The 12,930-nt window shown below is 39.4% G+C and overlaps 1 protein-coding gene across 10 annotated transcripts in view; it reads right to left on the minus strand.

Moving 5' to 3' along the window:
• The window catches only part of cacna1da (calcium channel, voltage-dependent, L type, alpha 1D subunit, a), a 65,918-nt gene that overhangs the window by 41,369 nt on the left and 11,619 nt on the right, over window positions 1–12,930 (minus strand). For all 10 annotated transcript variants that reach the window (XM_069703303.1, XM_069703299.1, XM_069703297.1 and 7 more), the window contains exon 4: window positions 3,526–3,665. In XM_069703303.1, the coding sequence (XP_069559404.1) occupies window positions 3,526–3,665 (140 nt within the window). The remainder of the gene's footprint in view (window positions 1–3,525; window positions 3,666–12,930) is intronic.

The following is a 12,930-nucleotide window of genomic DNA, read 5'->3' on the forward strand; positions in this document are numbered from 1 at the left end:
GTAAGTTGTGTGTTATTCTGTGTTAATGCTGTTGGCTAATTTCTAAAAATAAGCAGTAGGTAATAATGAGTGCATTATGTGTAGTGTCTACATGCTAATAACTGTCATAATACAAAGTAGTCAATTAAGAAACTATTCTCTTCAAAACCTGACAACATATTGAAAAATATTAGATCCTTTCTTTACTTGCCTAATAGATTTTCATTTATTTTTCCTTTTTTTCTCCATCAACAATGTCATTAACTGGATTTAAATTCTCCAAAAAACACTTCAGACATTAAAATTCATCCTTGGCTGAAAGTGTTTCACTCTTCTGTTGTTGATCCCTCTAAGTATCAAGCTGTGACGTTATAATGTACTGTCCTCAGTTTACTTTACAGCCACCCACAAACAATACTGCAATCACCAGGATACAGTTGGACCAAAAGGAGTCCTAAACATTTTACAATCCATTGTTAATATTATCAGACAGGATGGCATAAAATAACTAGTTATTAAACACTGTACTGGTTGATTCTACATATTCAGAGTATTTTTTTTTATGACCTGACAAAATACAGAGCAAAACAATTTTCAATTCATTTAACTGTTCACGAACATTGCCTCAGGTGTGTGGGAATGTTCGCTAGACCCCCTAACTAATTTTTCCAGGTGGTCATTTTGGAACGTTTTCTTGACGTCACCTGGACATTTGCAAACGGGAAATGTTCACAGATCTGGTGGCATTCACAGATATTGTTACAGTTTGCTGGATAATTCCCAGTTACTTCTTCTCCTTTCTACTTATTTCTTCTCCTAACCAGAAGACCCCTTTCCAAAATAAAGTCCGGGACAGTGCTGAAAGAGCTGAAAGAGCAGTGGAACATCTCAATCCCTCTGTCTGAACGCCCAGTTTAAGTATACAAACAGAGTATACAGTGGTCAAACAAACTGCCTCCCACTGTGGTGAAGTGAAATCAGCAGTGAACGAATCTCTCACCATGAAAGAGGACACTTCATTACAGTCAGTTAGACATTCCTCACCTAGCCAGGAGGGGAAATCATCTCATCACATCACATCAAAGCTGTGGACTAAAAGCAATGAATGAAGCTGCCAATAGGGGCTGGAAGGAGTTCTGATGGCCTTTAAGCACAGTCTGCTGCGACTTATGTTATACTGAGTCACAGCTGTAAGACTGACCGCCTGCCACTGGGGAATTCATTAGTCATCCAGTCATGCTCACAAGAAAACCCTCCTTCAAATATCAATACTTTTTTTTACAGAACATACCTCAGAAGAAACACCTTACTAAAAGTATTGTAGTAGATTTCTCTGTTGTGAACCAGATTATGTTTATGTTTACCCAATGTCTCCAGTCATTATTCAGGCCCATTCCAGTGGTTTTACAGGTCAACTCAATCTCTACATTGCGTTTCAAATTATGCAACAAAATCACAGGCTGGACTACGTTCAGAGGCAACTTTTTAAAATAAATTAAGTGCAGCATTTATAAACTGTGGCTTTAAGGTTCAGGCAACAAAAGAACTTTGCTTCAGTTTAAGAAAAGAGATTTGCGATTAAATGCATTGTGACTTGTCCAATAAATGCATTACCATTTCTCACGTTAATAGAAAAAGTAATTATGTTTAATTCAAAATGCATTTGCTCTTAAAATTTAACTGTACAAATGTAATTTCTAGGAGACACTGTTAGAGAGGTTTCTTAAAGCCAGTCTATAAACCATGCAACAGTGTTTTAGAAACTTAAACATATTCTTTCAGTTTGCTTTGGGCATCCATTGGTTTCCCCTCTGATTTATTTGGTATCAGAGTTAGTTTAGCAGTCTCTTGAGCCGTGTGAATTGCGTGATGGATTAAAGTCAATGTGTGCAACACAAGTTCTTCAGCTGATAAAAGCTCTGCTAAAATCACCAACTATTATATTTGTCTCTCTGTCGATTGGTGCTGAGCAGGTTGCGCATTATTGTTTTTTAAAACTTTTTTACTAAAACTGTGGCCAAAACCAAGTCTGGATCAGTCAGAGTGTACCACAACAATCAATTATGATCTGTAACACTAAAACAAAAAGCTAAAAAATGTATGCTCAGTAAAGCTGAAGGAAACTTTAGTCGTGTGATAATTTTCTATGGATTAGTCTTCACCAAAGGTCCCATTCACACACACACAGTAATTTAAACCCTTGTTTCTAAAAAAATTATTGATTAATGACACTTTAAGAAAACATTATTTAGTAGTTTTAAACCCAGCATGAAACAGTGGCATGGTTCATTACATTTAAAAAAAATCTTTCCAATTTCATGAGTACTCATCTCTACTTCACCTTCAGAATTTAAAATGTTCCTTTTTTTGTCTGATAAATTCAGTAAATGTTCTTTCACATGACCTTTCTGTTGCCTTTTTCTTTGCAGCAAAGCTAATTTCCATTTCTGAAACTCACATAGTCGCATCTTTTTCATTAATGTTAAATACATTTCTCTGCACTTGTTTTTCACTTTTTTTGATGAGACAGTTTTGTTTGTTACTTTAACACAACCTTAAGAGCCTTTTTTTCACCCTTTTCCTCTCTATAAAGACATCTCTTTTTACATTCAAGCCCCTCATAATTTGACACTGAATCTTTTCTAACATCTGTTAAACCATAACATGACCCTCATAAGGGCACACAAACATATTTAAGCCTGAAAGCCTGAAAAGTTGCCTGGATCTTGACCATTCTGACATCAGATACGGGCAGGATTATTTTTAGTTTGCTATTTCAGTGATTTATAGCAGCTAGAGTCTCTCCTCATAGCTGGGGCAACCGTCTTTGCATTTGACTGGATGGCAGATCAACCCTGCATGCAGCATACAGACAGAGATCTGACCCAGCTACCCACTGGACTGTGCGTATTAGAGGAGAGATAGAGGGAGGAGAGAGAGAGAAGGGGGAAATAGAGGATGAAAAAGAGAAGCTGAGATAAGGATGAAGATAACAAGATGGGAGTGTGCAGGAGATAAGAATGAGGGCAGAGTGAGTTGGGGAGGTGTAAAGCATGAACCATTTGAGATATGAAAATGGAAGGGGGCAGTAGTAAGAAACAAGCTGCAGAGACAAAGCAGAGCAGGATGGTAGAGTGTGAGCAAAAGACAGCCAGTGAGAGGAGAGGGAAAGATAGGAGGCAGTGTTGGAGAAGAGAATAAGTACGGAGAGATGGTGACTCACTCTAGTGGTGGTAAAGCTCTGATTTATTCTCTCTGTCTTTTCTGGGTCATATAATGTGGGTGTTAGAGGGTCTCTATTAGCATTTGGCCACTTGGAGCAGAGGCTTAAGCAACTTTAACTTAAACGCTGACTCCTCCTCTCACAAATAAACTGCCACTGTCAAACAGAGATCAAATTGCAAACCCTAAAATCAAACTAAAAACAGCGAAACCTTGTGACCTGATACATTGAAACATTCAATGTACCCACTGAAAAAGCACAAAGTTTAATCAAACATTAAAAGTGATTTAAAAAAAAAAAGAAGAGTAAACTTGAGCACTTACCCAATTACAACAATGACGAAATCCAGCATGTTCCAGCCGTTTCTCACGTACGCATTCTGGTGCATCACCAAACCATAAGCGATAATCTTTAGGAAGGTCTCAATTGTGAAAATGATGAGGAAGGCATACTCAACTGTTTCCTGCGAACACACAAAAAAGGGAAACAAATATTTTGAAGGATCTGCAATTCATTATCGTAAAAAAGCATAAGCTTTGTGTCAATACTGTACAGCGAAGTTTTGGGTGGGTAACACTCTCCGTCACAAACAGACAACAAAATCAATCCAAACATTTCAATCCAGCTCAGTAGCACAGATGAATGAACTCAATAGAGAAAAGACAAAGCAACTATTTGTATAAACAACGGAAACCATGTTGGAAGAAAGTCCTTATTTTCAGACACCTTATATGATATACAGCATAATTAAATTGAATTTATACATGTATATGTGTAACAGTTTACCAGTACACTCATTACATCATAATACTGACAGTAATCCTCACAAACACCAGATTGTTGCACAGTAGGTCGTATAGGTAAAGTAGGAAATAGCTGTTCTTAGAATAGGTACCAATTAGTTAAAAAATATCTATAATATAATATAAATTGTTTTAAATTCCCATTTCACCTCCTTTTCCCCAGGCTTCACAGTTTGTTCCTTCGTATTGATATTAATGTATAGGTATGTACAGCACTAACATACCAGTCCAACAAAATTACACAGCAAATGTATTTATGTCGTACATTGAAGCCATAATCAAACAAAAAAAAAAAGGGTTATTACATTAAAGCTGGTCACAGAGATGACTGCAGTGAGGAGAGCTTTAACAAACACACACCGAGTTAGACGTAAATACAAACCTATTTTTGGATTGGCTGATTGGCAATAAAGTGTATATTTTATCAGAGTCACATATTGATTTACTTTACCTTTACAAACTCGATGATACATAGAACACGGTGTCCTTCTTAAGTATTGAACAACAGTGTTCAACGAGAGCTGCAGTATCTCACCTTGTCCTGACCTCATTCTTATCTGATTTGGTTCTCACACTCTACAACACTTGTCTCTGCACATATTCACAGAGTACTGTGAAAACCACGACAACATCAGAAACATTGACGAGATGCACAAAAACCTGTGGAGATTTGGTCTACATAAGAAAAGTAAGAACATCATTGGTTTTATTTAGTATCTGTTTGGCTTTGTGATTTTAGTGTTACAGCCCTGATGCACCTCAAAGAACAGGACTTTAAAAAGACTGATCAAATGTTTGTTAAAGTCAACTCATGTGTTTCTTTACAGTTAAACATGAAGAGGAAAGCTGACATTCATGCACCTTCGAAACGTCCATGATAGTAAATACAATAACTGTACTTCCTATAAATAGTTCCCAAAGACATGAAATGTATATATTTGTATATGCCTGGAAGATGGATTAATATGCAAAATTAAAGTAAAAAGGTGAACATTATGTGCCACTGTGGAATAAGAAAGGCATTGGCACAAAAAAAATATATAACAATATTAAAATGGTGAAAACGGATTCACCAGACTGAACAATCAGCTATGAATGTATCAGGTTAAAGCAGAGGTTAAAAACACACTTTGAATAAAATTACTGTTTTTAGAGGGTACGCAGAGATTAGAACCAATGATGTAACTCAGCAGTGCGCCTTTCTCCGGTTGTTTCAAAGGCAGAGAGAACACAGGAACATTAAGTCATCAGGTTGAGGTCGACTGGGAGTGAGGCTGACAATGCAGGCACACATAGGCACTGTGTGCATTTTAGTGCGGCGAGATGTGCATGAAACTTCGGGGTGGATGCACCAAAGGTGACTCAGCTTGTTTCGGACAAGTCCTGGGGCCTCCCTTGAGAACGTGAAAGCAGAGAGAGGCCCTCTTCATCCTTAACGCACGAGGCAGGTCAACGTAAACTCTGCTCACACACTGGCCTTCAAACTGTCTGTCCATCAGTAAAAAAAAACTGCAGTAAATGCATTTTGGACAGGAATTTAACTTTTAACACAATGCAGACAACTGCATACTCACACATATATTATTCTATACATAATAACCTCCTGTGCTTGAGGCAGTCATTAATTCTCTGCTCTGTGTTCTCTGCGGACACCATGAATGCAGGAGTACTGCGGGCTGCGGGGCTCGTTTTCCCAACAGTTTACTGCAGATTGTGAGAAGCACTTAGCCCAGAATAAGAGACATGGGCCTCTTTGTTACCGAAGTAAAAGGTTGAGTTAAGCTTACGGCTGCTGCTTCTATGATGGAGCGTGCTCAGACCGCAGGGAACAGAGAGAACAGAGCGATTCATACGAGGATGGAGGAAAAATGACAGAGAAACAACCGAAGAGTTTTAGACGTCGAAGAACAGACAGTAAACTACTGCTGTGGTTATTTGTTGGTAGGTAACAAGGACAAAAAAATCCCCCCAAAAATCATCAATGTCATGTCTTTGTATGCCAGCTAAAGAAACGCAATGATGTATATTTAGAATATATAGTATTTTCTCATGTGTGGTCTCCGCAGTAATTGAATATGAACTGTAAATATATTGAAACCAGCCTGTACGTAATACATTATTAGAACCATTTTAGCTTTCTAAGCCACAGGAAATATATGCAAATTGCTACTTCCTGCTTCATGAAAGCATGTAAAATATAATAGCAAACGATAACCATTTCATCTCAATTAACCGGCAATTTCTTCATTTATCAGCACGTCAAACTGTGAGCAGATATTGAAAGTGGGAGAGAGAAGACAAGAGAGAGAGAGAGCGAGAGGACAGAGGCCTTTGGGGATGACCATAAATATCTCTGACTCATCTTAGTTTATTTGTACTGTAAAGAGACTTACTGTAGTATGTTTCCTTGTGTCATACAGTATGTGCATGTTATCAGCAGTTTATATGTCCTCTTCATGATAGATCTCAGGCACTCACGCACACACAGAAGCAGACATACAAAGCACAGGTTTAAGTCCTAAAATGCATGCTAACAGCAGGGCAGGATACCACACACAAGTTCCTCCTCAACCCCCACAGCCACGACACCAACAGGCTCTCCTCTGCCACAGGCTGAGTGTTCATGTCTGCCAGCACAATTCACATCAACTCACAGAGCTCAGTTTACCATTATACAAAGGATGCTAACCCACTGAACCATGCATTGTTCTACATAACTCACCATATGACAGAGCCAGGTGGAAAGTATTAACCTCTGCTCATGCTCATGAGCCACAATCTATGTTCCTCCACATTACACAAAAAAATTTATTTATAGTTTTGTGCGTACTAATAAAACAGTTTGTTCTTGCAATTATAGCACCATGCATTATGGAGTATTATCAAAATAAAACAATTTTCAAACTACACCCTCATGAATCATAATGAAAAGCCTCAAATATATTTTTGAACATTAAACATTAAACACTAGAAATACTTAGTGCCTACAAAACTACATAAACAGCTTTCTCCCACCCCTGAATCACTGATCTCAAACAGTTTCAAAATACAAAGGTCTCTCCTGCCAAAAACATAAAATTATCTAAATATTTAAATAGGTATAAAATCAAAAATCATGAATTATATGACTGTAAATTAAACCTGAAGTCAGCACTGCATCTGATGTCAACGTTCATCACAATCAGTTTAAAATTATTATGGGACACCAGACCGTTCAACTGTAAAATACTGCGCAGTAAATTACAAGAAGCTTACATCAAAGCAAAGTATGTTCACCTTACTTTGCTTGTACCATGGGGACAGACAAAAAAAATCTCAAAACCACAGGTAATATATGACAACAATATCAAGAAATGTCAATGGGCACAAAAAGGTTGCAAAGATTAAAATTTACCACAAGTTAAATCTACAAATTCCCCATTGACACCAGCCAAGCTGAGAACATCCAGCACTGACAGTCTGTAATAAATATTAATGCTTTATAAGTATTGAAGGCAGGAAGCCAACAAGAAGACATCTATGACCATAAAATGGCACTACAATTAAATGGTGGGACAGTGAAATGGCAAAGAGAGAAGGATGGCAGAAGCATGGAAACTTGTGATCATATGGTTCAGGTTTTCTCATTAACTATAATATAAGGTCATTTAAGCATAAAATAAATGCTCTGAAACACTCCATTATAAGATTGATGTTTGATATGCCATTAAAAGTTCAAGCTTCATCCACTAGTTGAGAGGAAAATGCTGACATGTAGAAGAAAATATCTGCCTGATCCCCTGACGTAAACATTATGTACAGTGCATGTGTATGAATCCTCTCTAAAACTCATTAAGGAGGATTTAATTGGATTTCATGTTTTTCTGATTTCACGACTACCTGATTGTTACTACATGAGCGTGTATGGACATCTGAGCGTGTGGTGGAAGAGCCCAGAGTCACATGAGTCAGCGTGACATCATGCATGTTTGATATCTCTGTGTGACCAGAACGCTTACGAGCAGAGCAAACACAACAAACTACAGCCATAATTCCAATGTCAGTGCAAACCATTTGCAGTATAAGGTACTCACACTCAGTGTAAACATACATACTCTGCTGTTACCAGCAACTGGACAGTTTGAGAGCAGTTACAGAAAGATCAGACTATCATTTTGGATCTGCACCTAATGAGCAGACATATATTCTCACTCTCCTGCTATCCTCCCTCCCCCATGCTCTCTCCATCTCTCTTTCCTTCCCCTGTCTGTACAGATCAGTCAGTGACATCCAGCCAAGCCAGGGGGGGTGAGGGCAGCCCACATTTAGTGCTTCTTCACCGCCTACTCCTGCAGGTTTGCACAGTAAATAAGTGTGCTTGAGTGTGCAGTCTATATTGGGATGGTTGTTCAAGAGTGTGGCATGCATGGGGTTTGTGTTTATCTTGTGCATCTTTAAATACTAATAATAATAATAATAATTACACTTGATCATATGTTCACTAATTTCACATTTTTACACCATTTATTTCCATTTTTTTTTTCATGAAAGAATAACAGCCGGAACAAGAACAAAATGTCTTCTTTCCTCCTGAATTCAACACACTGAAATCCAGCAGCAACACTACAAAGCAACATAATGCACACCTGTTCTTGCCCTCTGTGCTTTATTACTCTATATAGCTCTGCACATGTGTCTGTATGTACAGCATATAAATGTATCTTTTTGTGTGGTGTATTCCTGTGTGGACACAAGTTGAGTGTGTGTGTGTGTGTGTGTGTGTGTGTGTGTGTGTGTGTGTGTGTGTGTGTGTGTGTGTGTGTGTGTGTGTGTGTGTGTGTGTGTGTGTGTGTGTGTGTGTGTGTGTGTGTGTGTGTGTGTGTGTGTGTGTGTGTGTGTGTGTGAAGTTGCCTACTGTGGGGGTGGGCAGGAGTTGTGTGAGGATATGGATGTCACTCTGCCAAGGAAAACACTACAAGTGCAGGTCATCTTAAGCATACCCACACTACTAAAGTGAATGTCTTCACAAAGACAGAAAACACCGCAGTGAATATTTGTTGCATAAAGTGGTTGGTGATATATTTTTTTCCCCCAAGGTCACACGATCAACACAGTTGAAGATCGATGTAGTCGCTGAATAAAAATGTAGTCACTCTCTCGTCTGCAAACGCTACAGCTGTCAGAGATCAGGTAGCTTGGCTTTACACCGTTATAGCTCAGTGCAGAGAAAGTATCAGAGTGAGTTTTCAAAGCATGCATGAACTGTGCAGAGCAGCCATGTGTCTGTCTGCCAGAAGTACCCAATCTGCCGAGGTTGTAAAAAGGCTTACAAAGTTAGGATAGTGAAGTGAGCTCATTAACAAGACAATCAAAGCTTCTCTTGATGTTGTTTAATTGTGCCAGCATCTACAGTTGTATGCATGCGACTGCTGTGTAGACAAAGACACAAATGTATGCCACAGATATACAACCGTGTTAGTTAACCCTCTGTTCTGCATTTGGCAGTTCTCATCCACACGTCACGACTGGTCTGATCAATCCCTACAATTGTCTGCAGTTACGGGGATAAGTCCAGACATCAATCACTGCTTCCAGGAGAGATATGTGCTCATAGCCACAAACCTTCCACATTTGCACAATTTTGCAGTGACGCTGAACAATAGAGAAGGTGGAGGAAAAAGTGGCACCACGCTGGGATGGGCTGAAAACAACTTTGTGTGAAATACCACCTTGTCTCATGAAATTATAAAATGGGCTGGATTCTGGCTATTCTGTCCTCTTTCCTCACCTTGCACACGTCTTTTAGATCAATAGAGAATGAAAATATGCGCTCAGTGTTATACGTCCCAATTAAGAGTTTGTTACTTTTTTTAAATTTCTCTTCAGACGTAATCCATCAAAATGTAGCATAGTGCAGTCTAATTTACAGTAATTTTGTGAATTGCATTTAGCCATTTTGTACAACCGCATCCAAACATTTAATGGAGTTCACAAGTGATTAAAATGTTATAAACACATGTGTTAGAGCAATGAAAAGTGATCCACAGCAGCCCATCTTGACTTCTCCTGAGCTGACTGTTTGGAGCCTTTAAAAAGTGAGCTGAAATTATATATATAATATATAATTACTGACTCTATGCAGTATAAACCTTGAAAATACTTTGATCTGAAGTTCAGAAGCGCGACCACACCTCTGACACTCCCCTTCCGGTCAGACGTGTATGGATGCCCTTCAACCACCGATGTGGTCTCTTTTTCCAAAGACCACCAAATCGCCAGCAAGGCTTTAGGCCATGCCATCCTTAACTCCAAAAAGTTACAAAAAATTAGTCTTACCCTCGTCTCCACCATGGACCACCTGCCCACTATTACAACCAAAGCCAACAAAATTTTTGGACTGAGCATCCGAGGAAAGCGCAGGTCTCAGGCAACACCGGCTCACCTCCACGCTGTATTCCGAGCCATAAAAACCGTGTGAAAAATCCCTTAAGGGATGGTAGTCATTCTGCAGAGAGCCGGGAGAGAGTGATTCATTGTCCCCGCTATAATAAGTAATGTCAACTCCTTACAACTTCTCTAAGCTCACCTTTTTGCTTATTTGGTTTATTGGCAGATAGCTTTAAAGGTGCATACTGCCACCTACTGTCTCGGAGTGTATATTAATGGCCATAGATAATCTGAATAATGACAGGAAAGAATTACATAATAAAAATCACACCCCATTTCCATTCCCTGCCACTAGCGTGAATCTATAAACCACCATCTGATCCTGAAGTCCCATCCTCTGCGCAGTATATTGATTTTAAAATCCATTCCTCAACCCCCTTTGTACGAGTCCTTAATGTCTCAAAGCTCACCACGAGCCACCACAGTCCAAAACAATCCTCCTTTGGGCAGAGGTCTCAGCAGTGTCACTGTCCATGACGTGACCTCGCGCCTCCCACAGCTGGGTAGCTGCAAAGCTTGATTGCTAGATCTGCACCATCTTATACAGTAACTTCCCCCCCTCCAACACAGTCAGTGCTACTGACATTGAGATGCCAGTTTTTCTTCCCTCTTTGAGCACTCATGCTGTCATTTCCTGCACCAGGATGTCAATTTCTCTCTCTTTTGTCTCCTGATTTCAGCAATCTCATGCTTCTTTCACTGGCACCAGGCAGCAGATCCTCACTGTTTCATTCCTGTACTTCAGTAATCACCTTCAGCCAGTACTGGGATTCCAATTTCACAACCTGGCACTTACACTTCATTTCATCAACCTCCTCCTGTTTCTTTAAATGACAACGGGCTGCCAGTTGCACATCTGGACATCCATCTCCTCATCAATGTTCTGGTCATTAACCACTCCTTCATAACCTCCAGTTTACGGTTTAACAACACTAGTAGTTTTCTCTGAGGTCGGAAGAAAAATCATAAGGCCCTTCAACCTCTCTGTAGTCCCTTCTCATAACTCTCAACACCATCTGGTGTCAGGCTCCCTTACCCATCAACATTCATCTCTCTCTTTAAAACTTTCTTCTTACCCCCATCATTCCGCAAGGACGCTCATTTGTTTTTAAGCCTTGGCCCCACATGCAGAGGATTATCCAACTCCAGTACCTCCATCTTCAGCTACAATATTCCAAAATTGACCATCATCACGGAGCTCATTATCATATCACAACAAACCACCAACAGCCTGACTGGGACTCACTTTTACTTACTGGAATTTTTTTTGGCAGCAGTTGTCATTACTCATTAAAGGCCTTCAGCGTCAAACACTTCCAGCAACTCTTCCCAACTTCCGGTCTTTTGCTAACTTCCACTCTCATCTCCCACTGCATCATAAGTCTTTGGTAAATATACATGTCTGGCATGCACCTTGGAACCAATTTTCCTCCGAGCTTTCTTCTGTTTCCTGCAGTGCTCATTTGCCTCCTTATATTTAAATGTGTTCCTGGTAGCCCCACCTGTATAGCCAATCTTCACCTCATTTCTGAGGAGTTCTTTGTTTAAATAAAGTAAAACAAAACAAATTTGACACCCACTTCCCACATTGTATTTTATACTAAATTCACACTTAAGCCTGTGTGAGCCACTAGTGCATTACCTACGATTGCTTAAATCTCAGCAGGCTTTTGATCCTCTGTTTTTCACAAAGTCTGGCCAAGTTGCCATCCAATCCTGGTTACTCTTCAGATTCCCAGACTTCCTGTGCGGCCACTCTCCCCACATCGAAGCAGTCACATCTTTCTCAAGCAGAAGAGTCCCAGACCACCGAATAAAGGTCATGGACCACTGGTCTTCCCAAGCCTACAAGCTTTACATCAATCACAACCTTCAAGATCTGTGTGATGCTCTGTTGTCATTGCATTCTTCGGAAGGCTTTCTTAAATGATCCTTCCCCAAACCATTGCTTCTCCCCCTGCTCCATCGTTCTCATCTTTTCATCACCATCACTTTCACAATAAATAAACTCTATTTGTATATAATTGAGGTTGTGGTCCTTGCTCATGAATGTGCTGATATTGAATCAGCACGTTATAATTAGTAAAGGAAAACCTGTACGTAATATGTACAGGTGTGTCCACTGTAGCACCTGGGTTGGTGATAAATACAATTAGTGTTTGTTTAACATCATACAATAACAATGTCTGTACATAAAACACTCACTCACTGCTGATTAGAAATTCGTGTTATAGTCTTTTTTTCTTTTTTTTTTGTAATTTCCTGTGGGGAAGTAACCACATGAGAGAAGGTATTCATCATAAAATAGGCAGACATCTGTCTAAAAGTCATCCAGCAGGTTTAATACAGGTGAGCAAAGTAACAGGATATATTTCTTTAACAAACTAGAGATCAAAAACAAAACAGAAACAGAATTACAATCTAAGACACTTCCATGCACTCATGAACTAAAGTCTCCATGCACTATTGCTTAAGACTGCAAGACAACAGTTATAATAC

This window comes from Brachyistius frenatus, unplaced genomic scaffold (genome assembly GCF_029030835.1).
Source record: "Brachyistius frenatus isolate BFR_SWC_R1_liver_20210118 unplaced genomic scaffold, ASM2903083v1 Contig_45, whole genome shotgun sequence".
In the NCBI taxonomy this organism is placed as follows: Eukaryota; Metazoa; Chordata; class Actinopteri; family Embiotocidae; genus Brachyistius; species Brachyistius frenatus.